This window comes from Tauraco erythrolophus, chromosome 6 (assembly GCF_009769465.1).
Source record: "Tauraco erythrolophus isolate bTauEry1 chromosome 6, bTauEry1.pri, whole genome shotgun sequence".
Taxonomy (NCBI): Eukaryota; Metazoa; Chordata; class Aves; order Musophagiformes; family Musophagidae; genus Tauraco; species Tauraco erythrolophus.
Window position 1 is genome coordinate 27,053,034 of NC_141470.1, and position 26,980 is coordinate 27,080,013.

Sequence of the window (26,980 nt, forward strand, 5' to 3'; positions counted from 1 at the left end):
AAAGAAATGAGGAATGTAGGCATCTCTCGTGTCTGTGGACCCTGCTTCACTATTTCCCCCTAATTTCAAAGGAGGAAGAAGAGGAAGACAGCAGTCCTGGAGTGTCCTTCTCACTCTCTTCAGAAGAGTCGGAGATGGAGCCCGAGGAAGAAAGGATCCGTTACAGCCAAAGACTGGTCAGTATCGGCCCTGAACGATCACATTCTGTTCTTGGTTCTGTTGTGACTGAAGAAAGAAAAGTCTTCTACTGGCAAGAGGTTTAAACAACCCAAAAAAGTGTTGTGGTGGATCGCTCCAGCCTCCCCAGAGGTGTTCTCTTAGCTGGCGGTGGGTTAGATGGCTTCGTGTGTATGTCACAAAGTTGCCCCGGGGAAGGGCACTTGGCTACTGAATTCTGGAAAAGAAGAGAGTTGAAGGCTGTGACTGGGTAAGATGCTTTGCAAAGGTGCTGGATAGAAATATGTAATGAGTGTTGGTGTAGTTTCTGGCACAGCAGGTTTTTTCCATGTGTTCGTAACGAGCAGAGAACCTGAAATACTTTGTGTTACCATTACATTGGCCTAGACTTGATTTGAGTGTGCTGCAAAATCTGAGAAAACCAGCTTCAGCTTCAAGCTTGAATTTACTTGTGCCTGTGCACATGTGCAGGTCTCCTGGTGTTTTCTTTCAGAGGAAGCTGTTCCAAAAGTCAGGTCCTAGTTAAGCTCTGTCAGGAGCTCTGGCTTGTCCAATATTTGTGCTGCTGTTCAGGGGACTGCACGAAGCCGATGGTCTGTTAGTTGGGCCATAACTGAGCAGTTTGGAAGCAGCTGCTCTGAGATGATATTTCCGGAGGTGCCGGAGAAGGAGGGAAGCTGCTGTGTCTCCTGCAGGTTGGTTTCATGTTGTTTTGAGGCAGTTGTAAAACCCCTGGGAAGGCCGAGTGTCAGCTCTGTGATAGCTGAAGCTGATGGAGCTCCTCTCTGAGTCACAGCAGTATGTATACCCTCACCTTCAAGGTGCTGTCTGTAAAGGTAAATCCTTATCCTTTAATACTCTAAAATCATTTGGTGTGAGGCAGCGTGGTACTTGGCGTTAAGCTTTGCCCTCAACAGTGAGCAGTTCTTTTTGCTCTTTTGTGGTTGCTGGGTGCCTGGCTGTAGAAAGGGTGCTGGGGAGTTGTAGCCAGCACGTGCCTCATAGGTGGCCTAGGGGAAATCCTCTTGGGAGGGTAGAAACAGTTATTCCAGCATTGATCCCTGTGGAGAGGAGGATACTGCCTAGGCTGTGGTTTGTCCAGATGCCTGGTTTGCTGAACGTGTGGTCCTTTTCTGGTGCTGCTTGGTGTCTGTTGCATGTTCACTTTTTGCAGAGAGGATTCTCATACTAGATGATGTGGTGATGGGCATCTATAATTTTATAGTCACCTGCTTTAGCCCACTTCGGGAACCTGAAGTGATTCTGATTTGAAGTGGTTTTTAATCTCTTCTCTTTCTTTGTGCTTACCAAAAAAAAAAAAAAGAACCAAACAAAACCAAACTTGTAATACCTCTGTGAGCCCTTCAAGATGGTATGTTTTTCCCAAGTGCTTTGGTGGATGCTTTAATTTGGCAGTGCTGCTAAAAGCAGCAGTCTCACCTTCTCCCTTGTCCTGGTGCGCTTGTTCCCACAACCATGCGGCATGCAGCTCAAGGTGCTGGTTTAAGTGGGGAGTGACCAGCAGTAGTGACTGCTACACTACAGTGACTACACTGACTACTCTACACTACAGTGACTGCTGTAGCCAGCAGTCAGGGTGATAGGATAGCTTCTCCTGGAGGCAATGCTGGCTTCAAATTTCTACAATCTCAGCTACACTTTAAGCAGAAGTAACCAAAATGACTGAATAAAGACTCAGCAGATGAAGGAGACTAGTGGCCAGGAGCTTAACAGTTTAAAATGTGTATAATCTCATAAATAAAAATTATTAGGAAGAGTTGCTCTCCTAGTATAGGTGGCCTGGACTCCAGCAGAATATGCTAAGCTGGATAAATAGCTGCACGCTGATGAGCTACATGCTTAAGGGGCTTGAGAAGGCACATGGGCAACAAGCAGAGGATGAGGCTCACCTAGGCTTCTGTGGCCTCGTGTGAGTCTTGTCTCTGCTGGCCTGCAGCCGAAAGGAGGAGGAGGAGGCGGCGGCATGACCCCTGTATGGTAGGTGAGGCTTAGTTTATGCCTCCTGCTTCGCTTTTCCTGGGAACTTCCAGCTCGTTATGCTCTTTTGCTGTGTCAGTGAAGCTCTCTTGTTGAAGGACCTTTAAAAGATGACTTTTTTTTTTTTCTCTGAGATGCATGCTTTGAAATTTAGGGAGCTGTTCTCTTAGCTAGTGTTTCTGGCCCTTGCAGAACAAGGTATCATGAGCGAATTATCCAGAAAGAGAAAAGTGCTGAATATGACTTATTTGAATATCCTACTCCTATGTATACCTTGGTCTTGGGAGTTGGTTTTAATATGCCTACATTAAAAGCTCTAGGTAGAGAAACAGGTAGTTGGTAGTACAGTATGTTTCTGTCCCTGTAACTGGATTTCTTGTGTGTGGCTGGGGATCAATGTGGGTACGATAGCAAAAGAATAAATATATTAAAAAAAAAAAAATAAAAATCAAGTGTGATAGTAGCCCTACCAGCCAGACAAACTGGACCAGTATAGTTTATGGTGTTGAAGGAGCTGAGCTAATTGCATGGGCAAGTAGCATGGTTTGATGGTACCAGTGGCCCGAGATGCGAAGAGAAGCTTGCTATCTGGTGTGTCAGGGTAATTATAACAACAGCATCTTTTGACTGACTGGCTTCCATTGGGATGCAGAGTAAGTCTTGAGCATTTTCTGTTGTTTTATTTAGTGAGCAATACTGTTACCTTCCTCTGGTTCAACAAAAATCTGATCTGTGTGTATTTCTGAATGGATTTGTCTGCATTGGTGAAAGATCCGAGTTTTGAGGAGAAATTTGCCTCTACTTCGGGCGTAGTCACACTCCTACAATAATTCTCTGTTGGTTCGCACATCCCTCTGTAGCGTAATGACGTTTACGTCAGGTGGGTCGCACTGCTCTAACTGTGCTTGCTTCCTAGTTCAGGCTTTACGTCCATGACTCCCAAGATTATGAAGGCCTGAGTGAGTTGGTCTGGATGCAGGGGTACCCCAGCAGCGGGTTAAGGGATATCTGCGTTCCCACCCAGAGATTCAGCTGGACCTCCCTGAGCTGTGAGTAGTGAAGGACAAGATGTGTCAGGCACTGCGGAGTAGTTTTCTACTAAGTCTGTGTGCATATTTCTGCTCCTCAGCTGTATAATGAGGCAGTACCTTGGGGATTGGTTTGAGGTGCTTGCTTTATAAGCTGTAGATGCATGTTTTGGAGGCTCTTAATCGAGGAGCTGAAATGCTCTATTGTATCCTGTGGCCTGAGTGACAGTCCAGGCCTGGCACTAACAATGCGATGGTCCCTCTCTGAGACTTGGAAGTCTTCCGCTGACTGTCACTGGGTGGTCGCACCCAGCCCCATGTCACACCAAGCTGTTCAGCTCCCCCACGAGGAGGCCAAGGGCACATTGGCAATTAGAGCAGGAGACTGGACTTCTTAAAGGTGGCAACGGCGATGCGAGCAGCTCTGGCTATGGACTAACAGCTCTGAAGAAAAAGAAGTTCGGTCAGTCTGGTGCTAACAATGCTCGGATACTCTGCCTGGCAGGCTCTCCAGCAGTTTCCTCACATTATCTGCCTTGCACCACCTCAGTGCTCACCAGGATCTCCATGAGGTGATCTGAGACTGAGGAGAAACTGTTGCATGCATGTAACTTAATGTTTCAGTAAGGTTAGATCTGTGTCAGGGCATCGGCAGGGAAGGAATCTCCTGATGGTGCTCTGGAGCTGTTCAGCAAAACAGTCAGTACATGTCTGGAAACTGGTGCCAGAGGGGCTGTTTGACCCAAGGCTTTCTAAAGAAGTGCTTGGCGTGCTTGAGGTAAGGTGTGCGTGCTGGTGCTCTGGTGACGAGGGATTTCGCTCTTGTTCCAGTCTTCACCCACACAAAGCCGCTTTACCCATCCGAATCTGTGTGAATCTGTGGAGCTGACGAAGGATTCTTCTTCAGTGGAATGCGGGGCTGGTGTCTGCTTGTCCTTCTGCAGGAGAGTCATTGAGTGTTCCTGAGTGCTGGAAGTGTGAGGACATCTTGCCTTCTGTCTGCTCCAGGGCTAATTTTGCCAGGCTGTGAATTAAGACTAGCAAGACTCCATGAATTACGAGTTGGGATTAGCACATCACCGAAGTGATGCCATACACTTTCAGTGACAACATTCAGGGTGAGGAATGAAGGGCAGTAGCGTCGAATCGCTTCAGAAGGGCTTGGGGGAGCATAGCAGGAGGGCACCATTACCCTAACGACAAATCTAAGTCTTCCTCTCTCTAATGCTGTCAAGTCAGCAGTCTGTATCTCAGGGTGTGGTTCCAAGTTAGGATTGTCAGGGTGGCAAAGCTGGTTTAAGAGGTTCTCTTTCTCCCTCCCTCTGTTACTGCCTCGGGAGCTGATGCCCCTGAGCTGAATGCTGCTTCAGGGGATTGTGGATCATGCCCTAGATGGAAGTTTTGGAGCGGGGGGAGCATCTAATCCAAATTGTTGACTGGACTAGTGAGCTAGCTGCCCCACCAGCAAACCTGATGAGACCAAAGAGGTGGCAGACTGAGATGGGGAGACAGGGTGGGGTCAGAACCCCTTAAACTGGCTCTGCTGCTGGAAAGAGCCTGCCTGGTGGAGCCGCACCCTCCCTTCAGGGTGGTGGGTGCTCTCTGGGGCTTGGGCACAGCTCCTGCTGAAGGTTTTGCAGTGTCTGAGCCCTGATGGACCATCACTGGCTGGGTGTGGTGGTGCCCTTGGTTTGATTGTTGGAGTCACCCATGAAGGAAAATGGGACCATGGAGGAAGAGACCCACCTGCTCTTAAGTGCTCTGGGTGCTTGAGCATAAGGGAGGTGAGGGGGGGAGCCAGAGAGGAAAGTGCTGTCTCTTCCATTGCTTGAGGCAGTCTGTGTCCTGCCTTAGCACTGCCCTGCCCTCTGGTCAGGTCCTTACATGAAAAACTGAGGCCTCTCCTGTAAACAGCAGTTAGCAAACCTGTCCTTACATGTTGCTGTCCACACTGTCCTTTGGGTGAGAGTTCACATGAGTTTTGCAGTGATGTGGAGTCATCGGCTGAGGGATGAAGCTTGGGGAGTGTGGAGGAAAGGGTTTCTCTTGCAGACGTTGTGTACTGTGGTGTGGAGTGGCACCTGCATGCACAGCTACATGCCTGAGGGATGGCAAGGCTGGCTCTGACGGGCGCCCGGAGTCACAGCAGCTCTAATCTTCTGGTTTCCAAGTTATTCGTATTGGTGGTACCAAACCTTTTCTGCAGGATGGGGTGGTGTCAAATGCAAGACATGACCCACAGGGCCAGGAAGGCCCATGCATGTTAGCGTTCACGTGACACTCGTGACAAAGTTCCATCCCTTTGCATCCTTGCATTGCCAAGGGGATAGACGGCCTCAAAACTGAGAGAGGGAGGTCAGCGGGGAGCAGGGTGTGGGCTGGCAGGATGCTGCTTATGTTTGGTAAGGTAGCAGAGGAGGACACAGCTGCCTGCCCTCCCATGTTGGTCAAGCAGCTACCCTTGCTCTACCTGGAATGGCTCATGCTCTCCCAACAGTGGGATGGAAGGAGCAATGCCTTCCCATCAGGTTCAGCCTGACTTCTTCTTTGTAATCCTTGTAATGCTGCTCACTACCGGGTAATGATCCCTTGCAGTCACTGGTGTTTGTCATCCTCAGATCCTGGTGTGCTTGACAGAGGCCAGTCTTGCTGGATACTGGCTTTCTCGTAGCTGGTCCCATGACGTGGGACTCATCTGTGTGTGCTGGGGTGAGCCTACCAGTGTAGTTACCACAGGTACTGAAGTGTGGGACGAGCCACACGTGCTGTGGTGAGAATCTGGGTGGTTGTACGTCGCCTCCCCCGTTTGAAATTTGACGCTGGTGATCTCTTGTCTGTTCGAGTGATGCTCCCTCCTGTTACCTGAAAGGGCTCGGAGTTTGTCTGCTGTGTGCAACCCTGTCTGGCCCAATGTCACTGGTCTGCTGGACACACCTCAATTTCCCAGTCTAGACAAGACCTGTGCAAGTAGAGTAATTAATCTCTCCCACATGCCTCTGCTTCAAACTGAAGACACTGCAAATGAGTCATTCCAAATGACCCAGGTGTAATAATTGAGCTCTAAATAATTTAGAGACTGTTCAGATTTGATCTGGGTAGCTCTTTGGTGGAAGCTAGCAGCAACTGAAGGCTGTCCTTGGAAAGCTTTAGAAACCCCTGTGAGCGTTTAGATCCTGAAAGATGCAAGAGCGTGCTGGTCCCAGGGAGAATACGTCCCTGAAACCAACTGGATGATGTTCTGTGTCAGTAGAGAGGAACGCAGGAGGTGAATATCTCAGCTGGTTTCTTACCTTCCCAAGCCTGGCTGTGTCTTGAGTATGTCCTGGAAGCTGCAGTGAGCAAGCAAGCACACAGCACAGGAGCACTTGAAATCACTTGTTACTAAACAATATTTGCTAGTTGCATTGATGTCTCCTGTTAGTAAGTAGGAGTAGGTTTTCACAGGGCTATCCCAGCTGGCGATGATGCTAACAAGTTAGCAGAGCACTCCCTATGTCCCCAGTACCCTTTTATTGTTGGCTAAATTATATCGGGAGCAACCCAGGCGGGTTCTACAGGTCACTGGCTGGGTTTTGGGGAGAAATGGCACGTGTAGGGGAAGTGGTGGAGAAACAAGGTGGTGCACTAACACTGCCCTCTGAAACTGTATGAGGGCAAGCAATTATTTGTCTTCAGGGTGAGATGTCTGCTGGTGGTGATGGAAGGGTGTTGCTGATTCCAGAGGAGGAAACGATGGGTGAGCTCTGAGGAGGTAGCCTGAGCTCTGGAAAGCTTGATTTGCTGCCAGAATTGACTTATTAGTTCACAGACTTTCTTACACAACGCCTGACCTGCTTTTATTTGTGTTGAAGAGGTTAAAGGCAAGTGGAGGAGGTAGAAGGTGAGGAGGAGCAGGGCATACCACGCTGAATCACTGCTTGTTGTCATGCAGCTGTGGCAGGAGGTGGTTGGGGACGGCTGCCGCACCAAAGCGTGTACTGATGTGCTCGGAGAATGGGAGTTGTTGTAGCTGAGCAGATTTGCCTCGCTGGATGTCCTGCCTGTTCTTGATCCTGGTGGAGAGGGAGATGAGAGCAGAGGAGGCTCTCACTTGGTTGCTTTGGGAAAAGTAAAAGAGCAAAGTGAAAGAGCAAACCCCACAGTAGGAGGACAGGGTCTATAATTAGATATCAAAGATAATAAGCTGTCAAAAACTCTAGGAAGCAAGAAGGGTGGGGAGCATGTATGTCAGAATTGGAAGTGTTATCTCCAGTCAGCTTGGAGAACCTGAGATCTCAGTTAGACTTGATGTTCTTGGGGTGGGGGTTAGACGGAACAAACCCATGCAGACTCCCTTCTCGCTGGGAGGGAGCAGTGAGCAGAGGATAGACATATGCTCCCATTTGGAAAATGAGATGTGACCATTTCAGCTGAAGCTAGGAAGCTATATGTGACTGCACTTGTACAAATGTATCCTCAAAAAGCCTGTCAATAAAATCTGAAACCAGCATCACAACTGTCTTCCGTCTTGGATGGTCTCCAGCTAATTGAGCTGCAGACCAAACTCTTCACTATAGAAGTGCCTGTGCTGGTCCAGGCTTGATTCCTTTTCTGGAGGGTTTAGGGTAGAGTGTCAGCCTTTTGGAGGCTGTAGGGAGCTTTGATGGTGTTCTTCCCTTTCTGCAGGGGTCTGAGCTCCCTGTGCTGCCCGCCTTCAGGTACCTGCAGATCTCCCTTGGCAGGGACGCTCATGACTTCTGATTTTTGGAGGGCCGAGGAGTAGGGAAAGTTTGTTCCTACTGCTTCTTCTCTAACTCACTACCTCTCAGGTCCTGTCAGCACCGCCAAGTAGCAGCTCTAGGAGAAAATGCTCTGCCACCTCTGTGTTGCATCTCTGGCAGTTAGGAAATGCTCTGTACTGTGTGTCCCCCACTCTGCTAGAAGCAGGCTGCATGCTAACAGTTGGATCACACTGGCTAATTTTCACTTGTCCTTGCTCATCTCAGGGAAATCACAGGCTCTAGAATGGCGTGAGCTGCTGTAGGTCACTGATGCTGCAAGAGCTCTGCTCAAACAGCCTGGAGCTTGATCTGGAGAGACCAGAAGGGATGCAATGAACTTGAAGTTTTCTGTTTGCTGATCATCCCAGTTTACCTCTTTTCCCAGCTTTTAGGAACCATAGGAAGATGTATAGCTGTCCACAGGTGTTGCTTGCTGGCATTTGAGATGGTCCAGATAAACCTGGTGACAAAGTGTAGCCTGTGAATCCATGATGGGCAAGAGGAAATGGATCCATTTGACAGAGTTTCTCTCTGTTCTGTTTCTGTGCGTCCATGCTTGTGCATCTCTGTTGCTGTAGAAACAGTACTGGTAGTAAACAGCATGAGCTGGCTATCCAGGGACTGTGAATCCCTGTGGAAGTTCCAGGAACTTGAACTAGAGGAGATTTTGGTCTGGTATCTGCCTGGGGTTGCAGGATGGAAAGAAGACAGATGGGTTTATGCCTGTGCTCTCTAGTGCTTCCACTCAAGTCGGGTGCTTGGAAGGATGCCAATCTGGGTGGTGTCCTTGCTGAGGTGTGGTTCACAGCACTGCATGTGATGTGCTCATGTGTGGGAGCAAGCTGATGGTGGGGGAAAGACTGGCAATTCTTACTGCTGTCAACTCAAACAGGTCATATCGATGAGATGAGTGGAGCGGTAAACTTTCCTCCCTGCAGTACATTAAACACTGGCTGCTTTTCATCTTTCCCTGGATCTTACACGTTTTAGCTATCACACTGTACACAAACACGAGTTTTAATAAAGACACCCCCCGACATGCACCCTGCACGCTTTTATGTCAAGGAGGAGGCTCCAGGGTGTGATCATAGTCTGTGGTTTTCGTTAGTGCTGGCCCTCAGGGTTGGGAACTGACTGCAGAATCACGCTGTCGTGTCTTAGCCGGTTGTGACAGAGTTTGGGAGAAGAGGTTGCTTGATAAAAGGCACCAGGGGAGGATCAGGATGTTGCTTGATGGAACAGTTATCTAAAGAACCAGATCCCAACCCGTGAGGTGCATGCTCACTGCAAGTGAGACGTGCAGAGGGGACGGTCCTTTTTGATGTTGCCTCTTACCTTACCTTAACTTTTCATGAGGCAGTGATGAAAGTCTGCAGGGTGAAAGAGAAGAGAGAGATGGTACTGTGGAACTTGGAAAGACACGAAGCGAATGCTGGAGGAACAATCAGAAGGCATGAGAGCAGAAAGGCCTGTATTAAAAAAAAAAAAGGGGGGGGGGGGGGAAGAAGGTGGGAAAAGACTGACCTGTGCTGTTCAGTCCAAGGGTGGCCTGCTTCCCTCCTTCCTCTCCTGTGTACCCCTGGCTCTCAGGAACTGTAATCTTGGGATCGAGCTGAGGCATATGGAAGTGGAAAGAGGAGGGCTGGCAACATGTGGTCTTTTAGGGTTAGTCTGCCTCAGTGTTTCTAATTCACTGTGCATAAATATTTCTGTGTGTTACTGAACTGCTGAGCCCCTTTGCCCTGTTTGGAGTAAGGAAGGGGCAAGTACTGGTCGTGTTGTGGAGCAAAGCGGGAGGGAGTGTGTGCAGTGATGGTGTAACAGTGGAGAGTACAGAGGAAATATCCTTCCTAGTAGACGGTTTCATACACTGTCTATGTTCTTCCCAGTGACCCTGGCTTGTTTTCCTTCTTCGTGAGGATCCTAGGCTGTATAGCTGCAATTCAGGCAGCCTATTGCTATTCTCTTTAAAGAACAGTGCCAGCTTAGCAAGAATTGCAGTACAAACCCCAGAGTTTCCTATGCTTTTGCTATCCAAGTACTCCTGTGGTCCAGCCTTGTTCAGTTTGTGTGATGGGACACAACCGGCAACAGATTTCTGCAGAACTGGTTTGGGACACTGGGAAGTTTGGAGGGTGAGCTCTTCCTCACTGCAAAATCCAAGCTAGTCCTCTGAAATCCCACCATGTTGTGGACAGAGATGTGCTCTGCCTGTCCCAGCACTGAGTGAGCTTGCATAGTGCTGACCTACTGATGCTGGATCAGCTGCACGTCTGTCTCTGAACGCACGTGGTTCCATCTGTCCCTTGTGTAGGCTTGGTGGGCTCAGCAACCTGGGTTAAATGGTCCACTCTTTCCCAAGTGGGAAAATGGGTTAAGTGCGTGTAATTTTCAAGCCTGCCTTTTTGGAAAAGTTTGATCTACTTTGTTCCATTTGGGGGATGCTCTGTTGCCTTCCTATACAAAGCAAAAGGAGGAGCAGAGCTGGGAATACTCATCTACGTGACTGCATAGCACATGTGCTGGGGACTCCCTGGCAGGAAAAGGCTCTACGCACAAGGTTGGTTGTTTTGGGTTTTTTTCCTTGGATTTCTTCTGGTTTGGAAGGTAATTAAAGGGATTTGGAGGGTTTGACAGTCCTTCATGAGCTTCCACAAGCTCTCACAAATCCAGGCAGTTTGTTCAGGTACCAGGGTGCTGCATCTGGTGGTGGATATGGGCGGTTGGAGGGTTAGTAGTGCCATAAGCAGGTCGGGACAGTGGCTGCGGGTGAAATACGCTGCGGGTGACTAGAGTGAGAAGCCGTATCCTTCCCTAGGAGCAGAGTTTCCTTGTTGGGACTATTGCCAGACTTGCCCATCTGTGATCTGATCTAGCACGTTCTTCTGTCTCGTGGTTTTGCTGCTGTGGCTGGTCTGTGTGTGGTTTAGTAGCAGCTGCTGGAGTTCTCTTTGGCCCATTGGTCCTGTTTCCCCCACCTGTCTCTTTCAGCCCTGCTCCAATTCCCCAATTACTCCTTGTGTACTTCCAATTTCGTAACCCAAAAGTGCAAACCAAAGCGTTCTCCCTGCTTGTTCTGAAATGCTGCCAGCCCTGCTCGTGATAGGAATCCCTCCTGGAGCTGTGAAGCCTGGAAGGGCTCCAGTTTTGCGTAGACTCCTGTTCACTCCTCAGCCTGGTGCTTTGAGTCAGTCTTTGTCCAAGAATGTGCAACCTGGGATACGCCAGTTCTGTTCTCCACGTCTTGAGACAGACAGGAGATGATGAGGGGCAATTAATCTGGGTTAAAGCTGCTGGGTTAGTTCTTGGGTTTCTCTTGTGAAACCAGGCAGCAAAAGAGTGAGTTTAGTATGGCCATCTTGTCCAGATAGTCATCATCAGTGGATAGGGCATGCAGAGCTGCTAAAATTAGCCCCCTGCTAGCTTCTTCTAGCATCGGGCTGGCCTCCAGGCTTGCCCTGAGATAGATATGGTCACTGACAGGTTGTCTGGGATCTCTTGCTTGAGGGGTTCTGACCCTCTCTTCAGATCCTACTGCTTGTCCTTCTTCTAGCTGGGAGAGTGGGGAGCCTGAGACCACTTTATTATCATCTCTGTGGCACTGGCAAGTTATTTGGCAAAGCAAATGTGTCTGCAGAGCCAAAATATATGAACAGAATGACATGGGCCCATCTCTGTAGGACATTTTGTACCCTAAGGGTGACAGAAGGTGTTGTGGTTTAGTTAATGCTTCCCACACTTGGGAGGAAGAGGAGCTGAGGAGAAACTGAAGAAATTGAAGGTGGGGAGGAACAGAGGACAGAAGCCTGCTGCTTCTTTGGCAGAGAGAAGCACAAGTAACATGCTTGTGTGGACCAGAGCTTGGAGCCTAGACCAGGAGCTGAAGTAGGAGGTGCAGGCTTGGAGGAGAGGAATATAGAAAGGAAAGCTTTGGTGCTTAGGATAAGCAGTAACCTGGCAGACTGCTGATCAGGTGTCTTGATCTTTGTGCCTTGGTTCTTCGTGCTGTATCTGAAAATACTTGCAAGGGAGCGTCTTCCCTGTGTAGTCAGTTCTGGCATTGGCACCTACTCTGCCCTGAGTCTGCCTTGCTGCTGCCATGCCTGTCCATCCTCCTGCCAGGGACTGTCTTTGCCTTGCACCTTCCCAGAGAAATGGGACCCTTTCCCACTTATATAACAGATCTCATGTCATCTTTTGGGGGGGTGGCTGTTAATTGCTGGCGGATCTCAGCACAACATCTTGGAGACCGAATTCTGGACACTGCTGTATGTCACAAGATTAAAAGACCCGTCAACGAGTTTGGATGTTGAAAGTCTGAACTTATCTGGATTATCTAGACAAGAGCCATAGTTGATTACGGTAAAAGTATATGAGAAGTCACATTCATGAACTGAGGAGAGTTGAGCTTGTTTATTACCAATTTGGATGCGTTTCAGCAAAATAAACCTACAAAGGGATGGGTGGCTAAGAGGCACCCAGTGAGGAGACTCAGTGGTCAATGAGAGATCCACTAATAAGTCACACTGCTCTATACACATGCTGAGGGCCAGGTAGAAGTTATAATACCTGCTACAAGGGAAGTCTGGAAGGAGAAAGCTCAGAAACAAGAGTGAAACGTGACTGCGTTCTTCATGTCAACGTCTTTCCTCTAAAAGAATAGGAAAGATTGTGGGAAGCTTCAAACCAGGCGACCTGCCCTGGAAACGCAGCAGACAAAGGGGAGGAGGCACAGGGAGAGGGAGGAAAAGTGAGGGATGCTCTGGTCTCCTGAAGTGGAAGGAGCTGTGGCACAGGGGGAGGAGGCTTCCTGGGGACTGGGAGATGGAAATGATGGGAGATCAGGGAGGGAATGGCAGCAGATAGGACAGGAAGTGACTAAAATACTGTGGTGTTTGTTGGTTTCACTCTGTAAATATGTGAGGCTCTTTCAGCGAAAGGACAGCTTGTTCTTTTTTTTTTCGAATGTGACCTTGCACTAGTTCTTCTCTCAAAAAACAAACAAAAAAAAATACACAGGAGAATAGTCTTCTGGTTCTCCTCATCAGCTGTCAGTTCCTCTGCCATTAGAGGTGGCTGTGCTCCATCAAGGCAATAGTTGCTGATGGAGAGAGGTGTCCAAGGAAGGGTTTTGAAGAGTACCACCATGGAGCTGCATGAGGCACTTCGCCTAGCATCACTGGGAGAAGGAGGCTGCAGGTGGAAGGATTGGAATAGAAGGGATAGTGCCGGAGTTGTCTGTAGGATTAATATTCATGCTTCCCATTTCCTACATTAAGTGAATGGTACCCAAGGGGGCCAGAAAGAAATGGTGAAGGAGAGCTATCTTAGATGAGAATTACTGGCTGGCTGGTATTGGAGGATGAATAAACTGCCTTTATCTTGACCCTGCCTGACACGGAGAGAAAGGCTTTGGACTGCTTGTCAGTTGTTCCTTAGTAAAACTCTCCTCAGGATGAAAAACGCCTGAATCCTAACGCAGATCGTGAAGCTGGAAAAAAGCAATATTTAAATATTGCTGCTTAACGCTGAAGGCTGAGGTTGTCCAACAGAGATATACATAATGTGCCTGACTCTTAGCCCTTGCTTTGCTGCGGCTGAGCTTCATCTGGGACATTCTCATGGATGGCAGTTCTGGGGGCGTCTGCTGATCTCCTTTTTGGAAGTCGCACATCTCTGAGTGAACTGACAGTTGACACTGGAAAAACTCCAAGTAGTGGAACCACCTCTGGGAAGAAGCGGTCTCAGTCTAAGAGCCCAGGGCTGTGACTTGCTCGTGTGCTCTGGTGAGGCCTGCCAGGATGGAGTCGCACCAAGAAGCAGAAAGAAGAGTGGGGAAGGGCTGTAGCAGTCTGCTGGGCAGGGGTTCTCAACCAAGACCCAGCCCTGGCATGGGCTATGAGACAAAAGTAGCCGGCTCCTCCTGGGAAGAGATCACACTTTGTGCTGTAGGAAGGATTTGTGCAGTTCTCACAAAGTGTGTGCTCGCAGAAAAGTGAGATTAGCATTAGCATGTCATGGCTTCGCATGTCTCTTACCCTTTGCAGACATCACTTGTAGCCAGTTATTTCACCTGGTAGCAATTCCCTGTGTGTCAGGTGAGCATCAAAGCACATTATAGAAGAAAGGGGGTTTGGAATGTCTCTACAGAAGCCCTAGGCTTGTACACTGACCACGTCTGTCCTCATATGGAGACCTGATTTGGGGAGCTAGGGTACTGTGGCTTGGGTAATTGTGCTGTGAGGAAGCTGCAGACTCCGGGAGGAAAAAACTCTGCTGTAGAGATTTGCCCAAAATCCCAGCAGATGCTGTCTCTCCCAAAACACATGCCTGGAAGTGCAGAAGCTTTTCCTTCCTCCTGTCTGCTCTGCAGGCACTGAAATGTTTTTCCCCACCCTCCCAAAACAACAATGACATGAAAGCACTGTGGCCCCAGCCGAGTACACGAGAGACGTTGTATAACTGATGGGAGCTATTTGTATTGTGGCAGCGCTTTTGGGTCCTCAGCCGTGACTGGGATCCTATTCTCCTACATACTGTGCAAATTAGGAGGCCACACTCTTCCCTGCCCACTGGAACAAGCAAAGCTGATCTGGCTGGGAGTGTGGAGGGGGTTTTGTGACTTGCTTTGCTGATGACAAGAGCACTAGACTTTGAAGTTTTCTTGGCTGGAGGAGATGACCCTTTCCTTCCGCATTCTGCATCCCTCTTTCCCCATTGCAAAGGGATTAGAGTTTATTTCCTCATGTTTGCACCTTTGCGGTGTGGCTGCCTTCCATTTGGCTGGGAGGCTGCGCTGTGAACGAGATCAGGGAAGAGAGTTGGAAAGTTTCCCTGATCCCACAGTGCAGATCCATGGGTGGATCTAGCTGGAGTAAGACGAAGTTTGTATTGCTGCTGTTTCGTGTAACACGATTCCACGGCAGGTTAGGCTGGTGGAGTGGCATCCTCTGAAACGCATTGCGTTTCCTCAGTCATAAGCCTCCAAGCTTGTTAGTGAGCAACCAAATCATTTGCTGCATGTTCACGTAGCGTGGGAGTCAGATCTGTCCTCAGAGCTGTAATTTGTGCTCAGGATTAATCAAGACAAAGCAGTTTTGCAGCCCAAATGCTAAACTGGAGTGACCAAGCGCTAGAGCTAGCACCATGCAGGCAGCAGCAGCAGTGGGTCATGGGAAGGGAGCAGGAGCTCCTCTGCATAGCATTTCTGGCAGTTTACCCTTAGCTCAGCCTTGGGTTGTTCAGTCCTGGTGGGACCGTACCCCCAGTGCATGTGCAGCATCCACCTACGGCACCAGTAGGATCTGGATCAGGCCTGGCCATGCCATCATGTTTCTGTTAAATTAACTGGCCTACACAATCCAGAGCCCATGCTGGCTTGGTGCCACTTCCAGCAGGAAAGACAATGCCTGATGTGGCATGCTGTCTAGCAGAGCAGTAACTGCGTCCCCACCAGAAGGAAATCTTAAAGGGAGCTGTGAGACTGGACTTGTGCTGGGTTAGCACTCAGTTGAGTGGCTGCAGCGGTCTTTGTCTGGGGGAGGCTCCCGAGGAGGCTTATTCAGCCGTGCTGCAGTTATACTTAAACCATGTAATAGAGGTTATACTTAATAGAGGTTATACTTAACCTCTGCACGTCACCCTGTCTTTCCTGTCCTGGCAGTAGCTGTAGAAGAGTGCCTAGGAGCAAACCAGCTAATGCCATCTGACGTTCCACCGGGATAAAGGAAATCTGAGTATGTCAGCCAGACACCAGGGTCTCCGCAAGGTGACAGCAGAGTTTTCCCAATATCTTGGTTATCTACCTGGACAGTGCATTTGTGCTGTACCTTGTCACTACCTAGTTTTTGAGGCTCCTGGTGTCCTTGGACAAGTGCTGTCAGCTGGCCTGCGCTGCTCTTTACTGAGAGGTATCTGCTTGAAATGGGGCTGGAGCTGGTCATCGTGCCTGTGGCTGGAGCTGTGTTCCATCCTGGGTCTCCTGGAGGTGAGAGGTTGGTGGTCAAACGGGACATGCCTGAGTTTCGGCCCAGTGCGGTAATCCCTGTTGTGTAGCTTAACTAGGAGCCCTGAAATACACTTCCAGCCTGAGAACCAAATACAAAGTTATTAAGAGACTAGTTTGAATATAGCCTCTTCTTGCTAGCATTTAGCATGCCAAACCTTTTTCATCTCGTGAGGTTTTGTACTCAGCAAAGGCAAGAGAGCTGCTTTTTCCTAAAACCTGCCAACTCGAAGCGAGTGTCTGGGGTAAGGGAGCAGGTCAAAATGCAGACTACAGCCTGGTCCACCACCACCTGATTCCAAAGCAGGTGAGACCTGCAGACTATAGGGCCCAGCATCCTCTGCCTCATTATACACATCCTCTAATCATCCTAATGACAGAGAACTGCCTGCTGTGGCCAGTAGTCCCAGACCTTGTTTCCTAGGCTTGCCTGGGAACGGGGGTAAGTGAAAAACTAGTCATGTGGGAAGGTTATTAGCATGCTTACCTGGACCAGGTGTGCCTTGAACTTCCCTGGTGTGATTTAGTAAGGAATAAGATATCTGCAAAATAATCTTAAGTCTCCTGTAGCTGCTGCCCTTACAACAGCAGTCCCAGCAGGAACCGTGACAGGCAGCTGATGTCTGACAGCATCACAGGGCAGGATTTGAGATGTGTTTGAGCTGGACAAGGCCTGCAGAGTTAAGGGTCTGAACAAGCATAAGGAAGTGCCATGACCTCTGCTTCTTTCTCTGAAAGTGTAGAAATATAAAGGGGGAAGTTCCAAATCGGGTTTCCTTGGCATGTTTGCCCATATGACCTCAGCCTTCTGCACCCTCGCGTAGCGCTCTTCAGGGCAGAAGTGATTTGAAACAGTTCTGGGATGGGAATCGTGGTCGTCCAGCAAACTGGAGCTCTTTGGGCTTCCCTCTTGCATCCAGAGGAGGTGAGGAAGAGTCTAGGGGTGTACATGGAGCTGGAATCAGCTGGGCTGTTGTTTTCTGTTGGACTTACCGGTGCTCTGGCACCCAGAGGTGAGGGCCTCGCAGCTGTTCCTGCATGCTGTGCTGTCTGTGAGAGTTCAGCAAGGTCTCCTGTGGGTTAGCAGGAGCTGAGACCTGTGGGAGCTGGTTGTACAGCTTCCTGCCCCTCCAAAGGTGGGGCCAGCATGGCTCCACCTGCCCATCTTGAGATCCTAAAGCACCCAAACCAAGGTCCTCAGCTAACAGCAGCATACCTCCTCCATCCTTCCTCACCATGGGCATCTTGTGGTGCAGCTATGCCAGGCCCCTCTGGCTCCATCCTTCCCAGGCAGCTGTTTTGGACTATTTCAGACCACCAGCGTGAAGATGAGACATGAGGAGAGGCTTCTGGATGGGGGGTGAGAGGCTCAGTTCCTCCTGGGAGCTGGAAGCCTGGCCCGGAGCTGGAAGCCTGGCCCGGCCCTGGTTAGCTGTTGCATTTTGGCAGAAGCACAGCAATGCTCCCAGAAGCCTGCCGAGCCGGTGCTGGGGCCAGCCTGCTGGCATGTGTGCCTGCCTTGTGCTGGGGGTCTGCGTTTGAAAGGGGCCTTTCCTAAAACACTGGGGCCTTTCAGCAAAAGCTGAGCATGAGGTTGTCTCTCCTGTGTCCCTAAATCCTCTACAGAGCAGGCCCGGCCCCCTCTCTGCTGTGCCCTTGTTTAAAACTGAGCACCACGCAGTGTTAACTGATCCAGTGATTTTTAAGAGAAAGTACTTTATAAGGTGGGCTCATCCTCCGATAGAACACAGCCAGGTACTCTTCTCCCAGTAATACCTCTACATCTTTAACTTCAGGCTCAGGTTCATGTCCTCGAAAGAGCTGGTCCTGGTTTCAAGGCAGAGTGACTGAGGGTTTGGGAGTTTCAGCCCCTGGATTTGTTCTGGGAGCAGTAGGATATGTGGCCCCAGCACCCCACAGCTGTTCCCAGACGGTGAGTTGGTGTTCAGTCCAGCCCTAGCAGCATGAAATTCCAAGTCCCCCAGGAATATGTCACGAGTGGCACATGTTTTTTTTAAATGCATCATTGTCCATTTGTACAAGTATGTCCATTTGTACAAGTATGTCCATAAAAGCCCATAAGTAAAATTAGTTTTATCTTTGTATCATTAAAAACAGTGAAAGAAAGTACTCCTGCTTGCTATCACCGTTTATTGGGTGGCTTAAGACAAAGGACTGAAAACCTGAAACGCTCTTCCAGGTTGTTTAATCATTGGGACTGTCTGGACAGGCCCTCGGAGAACATGGGTTTCAGGGCTCTTTTGGAGATGCCTTGTTCAGGAGCAGGCAGCTGTTTGTGCCCATATTGCGTTCTGGGTGGGGTTTGGAAAACCAGGTAAAGTTAGTGAGGTGTTAAGAGTGGGGAGATGTAAGCTTCTCCGCCCTGATGAGAGGGAAACTACTTGTGAATTGATCGGCCTTCTTGAAAGTGTGAAGCTGAACTTGTATGTTACAGGGAGGGGAAAAAAGTCCTTTTTCGCAACCAGCGACCCCATATGCTCCTGCACTGGTTGAACTAATTAATTTTAAAAGTATCTTTAAAGCAGTGACTCTTCTCTTTCACCGACGCTCTTTAAATAGATAAGGCCAAAAAGGAGAGAGGGACAAGCAAATTGATGTAATGATTGGACTGATAGATGGTTAATACCAGACTGTAACTCACTGGAAAATATCCCGGGTGTGTTTAACTCAGCTTTGCAGTGAGTGGTGGGCTGGGGGGAGCAGGCAGGTGGGGGCTGAGTGGGAAGGTGAGGCCAGGCAGGGCTGGGGCTGACTGTTCGAGGCAAAATAAACCTTCGCCCACTCAAGGGCTTTCACCATCACAGAAAGGTGGGCTCCTGGCACTTCACCTTCAGAGCAAGCCCTGGCTGGATGAGGAAGACAGAGGTAAGCAGAGAGTGGCTTTGGGTGAAGTCTGAATCGCAGCTGTACTCTGAGAAGGAGATCTGCAGCTTGATGCTATAGGGAAAGGAGTCTCAGGTGTGTGTGCCCTCACCTGGGAAAGGGCACTCCGGTCTTTTCCAGGAGACCCTAAAAGAAGGAAGAAATGAGCTATCGAATGTGCTCCGCTCCAGGCTGCGGGAGATGTGCCGTGCCAGGAGGTTGTGCGAGGACTGATGCACAGACGTGCACACCGGTCACCTCACTGACAATGGGGAATTTCAGCATCACAGTCTGTGGCTGGGACCGGTGTTGTTGCTGGGGATGTGACCCTCCTACCCTTGATGCTGTGCCTCCTCGCTGCAGGCAGGTGCCAGCTTTCAGACCCAGATGTGACAGTAGCTGCTGCATCACCTTGTGCCCCATCCTGTCCCTGGCTGGCTGCTGGCACAACAATTGGTGTGACTGCTTTATAATGGGAGCATCCCTAATTGGGGGAAGTCAGCTTGTCTAATTCAGACCAGGTTGACTTTTATCTGAGGGGATTTAGGGAGCATTCCCACGAACGGCTGTGCCAGAGCATGGCTAGTCTCTGGAGGGGTGGCTAACAGCTGGGGACAGTAATTTCTTCCAGATCCAGCAATGCTAGAATAGGATGTTTGTCAGGAATCCTAGTACAGATGTACTTACGAGACCCTCTAAGAAAAAGGTTGCTTCCCCTTGGCTATTCCCCCACTCACAAACAAGGAAATAAATCAGCTTTTGTGTACAAGCATAGCTAAAGATGAAAACTTGAGAACTGTCTTTGTAAAACCCTTCATTTATCGCTTGGCGTTCTGGCAGGGATTTAAATTCACAAGTGCCTTTACCTCCAGCGCAGCAAAATACTGATGGAGCTCTAAAAATGGGGAACCGATTCTTTTTCCTTTGCCCCAGTTATACTGAACTATCTTTCCTCCTCCTATGTTCCTGTGTTAGCGCTCATTAGAAGTGAATTATCTGTCTCCCATATAGCCCAACTCACACAAATCAGTTGGTTGTAGGAGGAGCAAATCTGATGTTTCAGTGGTGTGTTTGGAATCCAGGACAGATGTTACCTAAATAGATCTTCTCTGGCATGTCTTTCTTGAAAACTGATACCAACAGTGCTTTTTGAGCAAGAGACCTCGTGGATTCTATAACTCGGGCAAGGGGTCCCGCAGAGGCCCTGGCTGAGCTGTGCTAGGTTGAGAGGAGGCTCTGGGAAGTGAGCTGGTTATTCCTCCTGGTCCATAACTCTTACCTTCCTGGTCTGCTCTCTCCTCAGCGTGGCACGATGAGGCGGCGTTACGAGGACGATGGCATCTCCGATGATGAAATTGAAGGAAAGAGGACATTTGACCTTGAGGAAAAGCTGTCCACCAACAAGTTTAACTCCACCTTCGTGGTCTTCATGGAAGGCAAAGGTTTGTCTTGGGACTGCTGTGCTTCGGTGTGTGCTACGCTACTGCTGTCAGTAACCAGACAGCTGCGGTGGTTGGCCGTTTCTCCAGCGAGGCACGATGTGTGAGATGACCTTTCCTGGAGCCTTTTGTAGAAGGCTAAGAGTCATTGCAGTTGGATGTGCTCTTGTGCCTCTGACTACACCCAAAGCCTCCCTGACTGCCAACTTGAAGGGCGGTTACAAGGCAATTGTGGTGTTAGTGGAATCCTTTCCCACTGTCCTGTGTTTTGCTGCCTTTTTACTTTCCATCCTTCTGTAAAGTCAGGAAAACGTGTCTGCTGTTCACACCAGTTCTGTGCTTTCCTCTGCTGTTGCTTGTATAACCCAAGTGGAGCAGAGCAGGCTGGGGACATTTTTGCCTGCTCCCCTGCAAGTCTGCAGGAGTGCCCAAGCAGTTTGAAGCCGATGTGAGGCATATTGGTGGAGGATTGGCTCAAGCCTGTTAAGTCCTTGGGCCAGAGGAGCTAGTAACAGGGAGCGTGTGGGAAATGACATGGAAGCCTCTCAGTCTGGAGAGCAATAAGCTAGTCAGCAGCGCTGCAGGCTTGCTGGGACACATGGTAGCCAGGAACAAGAGGGCTCGCCTGGATCAGCACCTGTAACCGCAGCCACATGTCTACTAGATGCTTAATTCAAAGAATATGTGGGATCTTTCCCCTTTCTTTCACCACGCATATGGCTCAGTGGGATGTCTTTTCATTGCACAGCTGGTGCAAGCCTCATGAGGGTTTACTGGGAAGGAGGAGCATTTCTTCAAGGCCTCTTTTGCTTGCCTGTGAGCTTCTTGGGGAAGTGAGGACCAAAACCCATGCTGTTCCCCTGTCTGGTATAGCCTGTTGGAGCAAACTCCCCCCTCCCTGGGAGGTCTGTCTGAGGCTTGTCAGCAGCACACACCATGCTGCTTATAGAACTGCCACAGAGGAGTTCCGGGATCTCCAGAGGGGTGTAGAAAGAGCAAGGAGCAGGGCTTTCTTTTGCTGGCCAGCTTTGCCACAGAGATACGGGTTGATTCTCAAGTCTCAACTGCACAAGGCCCTAAACGACCTGATCGGAGTCTGAAGTTAGTTTGCTGGGAGCAGGGTTGGTCTAGAGATCTCCAGAGATCCTGTCTAACCCCAGTTTGTCTACAGTCCTCTGAAGAAGTCTCCCCTAACACCTTCTCTCTTCTTTTCTCCCCGCACCAGACTTCACAGTTGAATACATCCAGCGGGGTGGTCTGAGAGACCCTCTCATCTTCAGGAGCTCTGATGGGCTGGGGATAAAGTAAGTCTCAGGGCACAGAGTGGTGGATGACTCTGGCCTGATTTCTTGCCTCTCTCCACACTGTGTGGGATCTGATATTGGTAGCTGGTTCTGTGCACTGCCGAGTTGGTGTTGTGGTTGTGTCCTGTCCATGCTGTTCTTTATGTGCAGTGAGCAGAGAAGTATCTTCCACCTAGTCTGTTTGGACTTAAAATGAGGACCGAATTGGCTGTAGGTTATCACAATTCAACCAAATGTCTGGAAAGTCCCACTGCTGCTCTGATGCAACATCTGACTGGGTTTCTTTCTGGCAATAGATGCCTATATTACTAGGAAAGTCAAGCAATTTGTCGTATTTCTGGCATTTTCCAGCATTCCAACCTGATTTGCCCAACACAATTACTTCTGAACTGCCCTCTCTCTCTCTTGCTATGTTAAGTCAATTAAGGTTTACAGCTTTGAGTGTAAAGCTATACTGATGCAAGACTTTGTGCTGGTTTATGATGTTCATATAAAAACATCGTGGGGTGTTAGATGTAGCTTTAAGGCAAGTAATAATACATCAAAACATTACAGCTGTCTTTTGCAAAATTAAAAAAAAAAATGGTCTCATCCAGTGTTTCTGCTGGGTCAGTAGTTTTTGTTTTTGATTAATATGGAAGTTAGAGGAATAAATTACCCCTAGCAAACTTTGTCAGAGCCAGCGTCAGCAATGCTGCTCTTAACTTCCTCAACTGGCTGTGAACGGATGGGCAACACCGCGTCCAGTGCATGATGTACTGTACTGTGGTGAATTAGATAGGAAATTGTGCCGGGCTCAGTTTTAACTGCTGGGTGACTTGGGAGGGCTCAGATTTGATACCGAGGATTACAGTGTGGGTGAAAATGGATTTCTCCTGAGCTTTTGGTTGTTTCTCTGGGTCAAGAGCCACTTGAATGGCTGCCTGCCCGTTCTGTCTGTGACAGCAGTGTTTGTACAGATAAGTATGCCATTACAAACAGTTAGAGTAGTTATGCTGTGTCAGTGAAATATACTGCTTGTACTGGTTTGGCTATGCCCTTTATATTGGGATAACTCATATGAGTAGTCTTTAAAATGAGAGCTAGGATTGCTTAGCTCAAGGCCTGCTTGGTCATTTGCCAGAAGCCACTGTACAACAGCTCATGCTCTAGAGATGGTATTCACAAATCTGCTTCCCTAGCCAGAAGTTGGGCCTAGTGTTTCACCCCAGGCGTGTGCCCCCAGAGATCTAGTTGCATGGTCTTCATCTGCACCTAAGAGGCAAAAAAGCAGCACAGTAGTATCTTCAGGGTGCCAATGCTGGGGATACAGGTGGGAAGGGTCTGCAACCAGAAGCACGTCATGATTTTTTTAGCAAAGTGTTTGTCCTGCAGGATGCCAGATCCGGACTTCAGCGTGAATGATGTGCGGCTGTGTGTCGGTAAGTGTCCAGGGACCACAGTGTGCCCCTGCTGCGCCCTGGGCAGATAGGGAGGAATGGGGAAAGTCATGGGGGTTTATCAAAGCTAGAAGTCTGGTTTTGTGGCTCCCTCAGTGTGCAGCTGGTTGAACCTGAGCAGTCTTCTACCAGTGGATCACAACTCTTACCTGCTTGAGGAGTTTGACCTGAAGCAGCTTCTGTTTTAATGTGGGTATGGAAGATGATGAAGTTACGGCAGAGGCCGAGACATTACATGTCGGGGGTGGGGGGGTTCTTTGAGGAAGGGTCCCCTGTCTTCTGGAGTGTCTCTTCTGAGTGGTCCACTGTGTCCAGGGATGGTTCCAGTGACATCTGTCTGTTCTGACAGGGAGCCGACGGATGGTAGATGTCATGGATGTGAACACGCAGAGGGATATTGAGATGTCCATGGCACAGTGGGCACGCTACTATGAAACGCCGGAGGCTGAGCGGGAGAAACTTTACAATGTCATCAGCCTAGAGTTCAGCCACACCAAACTGGAGAACCTGGTGCAGAGACCTGCTACGGTGAGCATGGCTCTTCCTTCTGCAGGAATGTCCTTTCCCTTGTGCTTGTGGTCATCTGAAGGCAAGGTGCAGCCTGGCACTTGAATGCAGGAGGAGAGAGGCTGCTCGTAACATGCATAGGCTCAGACAGGGATGTCCCTGCTGTGCTCTGGAAGCTGCTGGAGCTGGTCCTGTGTTTGAGTCAGACCCGATGTGCTACAGCTGACCTCACAGTTGGGTTGAGGCTGCCCAGCCTGTGCATCCCTCAGCTGTAGTGACCACAGTCAAATCCCTGTCGTGTTGTTCTGCAGAGAGCTGACCTGTTCCCTAGCTGTCAGCAATTAGAGAAACAGAAGTGATCGGTTGAGGAATAATTAGAGTGAAGTAATCTGCTCCTGCTGGCTGGTGATCAACAGGCACAGTTTGAACAAGCACTGGAGTTTGAATAGAGAGGTCAGATTTATGCTCAGCCGCAGTGAGTGTTGGGGACAGGATGGGGGACACTGGCCTCCAGCCTCTCCCAGTTGCTGATTTCACTGTCTGCCAAGGCCTTGGCTGTTGTTTGGTCTGGGGCTTATTTTCTTTCTGTGCTGTGCACTGCACTGCTCTGATGCTTGGTGCAGAGCCCTCTCCTGCATCTTGCAGCAGCGATGCTGCTGTTGTGGAAGAGAGAGGTGCAGGACAGGGGTAGCTTGCCATAATGTATGTCCAGGTCTAAAACTCCAGCTGGGCCTAAATCAGACAGCAGAGCTCAGCAGCTCAGCAATGCTTGCTGCACTTTGAGAGTGTAGCTAAAGCCTGGGTGCTGGTTAGGCTTTGTGGTTTCCCTGGAGTTTGGAGACCATGGTCCTGTTAGAACAGCAACCTTATGTTCAGTTGGGACTCCAGAGGGTTGTGCAGTGTGACAGGAGGTGTTTCTGATGCGAAGTGCTGAAGTTTCTGAGGGCAGAGGAGGCCAAGACTGGGGCTGTGGTGGAAAAAGGGTAGGAAGCTGTTCGGCAGGGGGGAAAACGAATGGCCCTTAAGTGTGGAAGGTGGGATGTGTGGGATAGACATCCTGAACTCCCTCTGCAGTCGGTGGAGAGGAAGGGGCAGCTCTGAAGGACTGTTCACTTCCCTCTGTTAACTGTAGAGGGAGCCTGGACATCTCTGCCTGTCCTGAAACTTAGTGAGTTGAATCCCACCCTAGCAGATATTGCCCAGTGTGGTTTTTTTATGTAAGGGCAGTGCATAGTAGCTTCTGTATAGCCCCTAAGTTAGAAGACCAGCATCCCAGTACCATGCTTGGGATCTTGCTCTGGTGTTTGCTGCTTGTGTGAATCCAGAGGCTCATTGTACAGCAACTGCCATCGGAACAGCTGATCCTAAGCGCTTAACGTGTGGGATTGCACCAGTGGCATCGTGAAGGTTGCTGGGTTGTGAGGGGGCCAAAAAGGGGATATCATGGCCATTCAGCTAACACCTTCCCTTCCTTGGTCCTGCGGGTTTTTCGTGGGTGTGCTCTGAGCTGGGCTGGCTGGCAGTCTGTGCGCAGCACTGCAGTGGCTTTGGTGGGCCTGCTGCAACTCTGCATCCTACAGCTGCCCAGCCGTGTGTGACCTGTGGGCTTACCAGACAGGTAATAGGTATTTGAGCTTCCAGGACAGCCTGGAAGTAGCAAAAGGGGTTCCTGTGCCCCTTTCATCTCTACTCATGTTTCCCACCTTTCTGCTGTAGGTGGATTTGATTGACTGGGTTGATAACATGTGGCCCAGACACCTGAAGGAGAGTCAGACAGAGTCTACGAATGCTATCCTGGAGATGCAGTATCCAAAGGTGCAGAAGTAAGTGACTTCCCAAGCTGTTCTAGTGGCGGCAGGCAGCAAAGCATTTCTTGCAAGAAAACTGCCCAAGGGGGAAGCAGTTTGTACCAAGGGGAAGCAGGAGGAACAGTCTCCCTGTTTATTTCAGCGGGTGACTCTCATAAGGACGCTGCAGTTAGTTATTTAAGGCCCCACTGTGTGGAAGAGTAGTTCACTGTGCTTTGGGGAAACTCTTGGTGCTCACCACCTGGAGACATCTGGAGTTGGTTGAGCTGCTGGATGCTGCCCATTCTTCCCTATAAGCCACACCTGTGACAAGGGGGTTTCTAGAATTGCCAGGCGTGTGAGGATGAAGGTTCTCCTGCCTGGGCTAGATCTTTTTGTGAGGTTGCGATCTAAATGCAAAGTGAGCTCTCCTGCAAACCACCACCTCCCTGCAGCGAAAGTGCTTAGCACTGCAGTAATTGGCTTCTGGTGCTACTCTTAGCCCATTGGCCTGGGTTTGAGCAGCCCATTCACTTTGAAAATGTTATATCTAGTCTAAAATGTGGATCACCACTCATTTTCACCTTATCATGTTTTGTTTTCTGCCAGGTACTGTCTGATGAGTGTCAAGGGCTGCTACACAGATTTCCATGTGGACTTCGGTGGTACTTCTGTGTGGTACCACATCCATCGAGGGGGAAAGGTAGGAGGACAGTCACCGTTTGGAAAGTTACAGACACTTCAGGAGAGTGGCTTTTAGCCTATTCTCTTGTCAGTCCTTGAAGATATAGGTCCCAGACTGCATTGAAGTCTTTCCACCCCAAACTTGTTTGTCTGTTGTCCTTGTAAGTATTTCAGGCCTTCAGAGGTCCACCAGACAGTCTGAAAACCTGTGCTGTAGAGATGATGCTGAGACAACCTTATAAAAGGCTAAATGATGTAGAGTAGAGTAACCCAATTCTTCCAGTGCCTTGGGCTTCTGAAAGATCATTTAGCTACACGGCTGATCACCTCTTGGTGTGGTGTAAACAGCACATGGGGAACAGCCAAATGGAAGAAAGGTAATTAAAGATGAATGGGAGCCTCTCCAAAAGCTAGGCTGTCCAGGGGTTTTAAATAGTCAACAGATGTGTGAGGGGTCACCTTAAAACATCAAGTGACTCCAAAAGCAGAAGTGTTTGAACTGAAGGTTGGTGACAGGTCTTCACGGTAAAATGCTTGAATGGTTTCTGGTGAGAAGTTGCACTGAAACAGTGTCGTGTCTGGAGTCACTTCCTGTAGCTGAGCTCAGCCTAAGATGCGAAAACTGAACCCCAGGCTCCATTGAGTTTGAGTTTATCTGGTTACAAACTCCATCTGAGTGCAGTGTTTTTTTCTTGATGGGTGACTTCCAGTTATAATTGTGCAGGGATTTCCTTGTGCCAAGCATCCATCACGCCAGCTGTGTGTTGTACCGGGGCCTGGCTTGGAAAAAAAACCTATCTGGAAGGGGATCTGGGAAGGTGCCAGTACTCCCAGTTGCCCTTAGACAGGTGAATTGCACCTTAAGCTCCCTTTACCGTTGGGGATGTTGTATTTGTTCTCTTAACTTTCTGAAAACTGACTTGTCATAGTTTGAGTGCTGTATCACTGAAGGGGCTAGTTAGTACTTGA

At 49.3% G+C, this 26,980-nt stretch overlaps 1 protein-coding gene across 1 annotated transcript in view; it reads left to right on the forward strand.

Moving 5' to 3' along the window:
* The window catches only part of KDM2A (lysine demethylase 2A), a 52,009-nt gene that overhangs the window by 1,952 nt on the left and 23,077 nt on the right, over window positions 1-26,980 (forward strand). Inside the window, exons 3-9 of the mRNA XM_086612646.1 lie at window positions 72-176; window positions 20,155-20,293; window positions 21,516-21,594; window positions 22,969-23,015; window positions 23,383-23,561; window positions 25,257-25,363; window positions 25,937-26,030. Coding sequence (XP_086468772.1) covers window positions 72-176; window positions 20,155-20,293; window positions 21,516-21,594; window positions 22,969-23,015; window positions 23,383-23,561; window positions 25,257-25,363; window positions 25,937-26,030 — 750 coding nt within the window. The remainder of the gene's footprint in view (window positions 1-71; window positions 177-20,154; window positions 20,294-21,515; window positions 21,595-22,968; window positions 23,016-23,382; window positions 23,562-25,256; window positions 25,364-25,936; window positions 26,031-26,980) is intronic.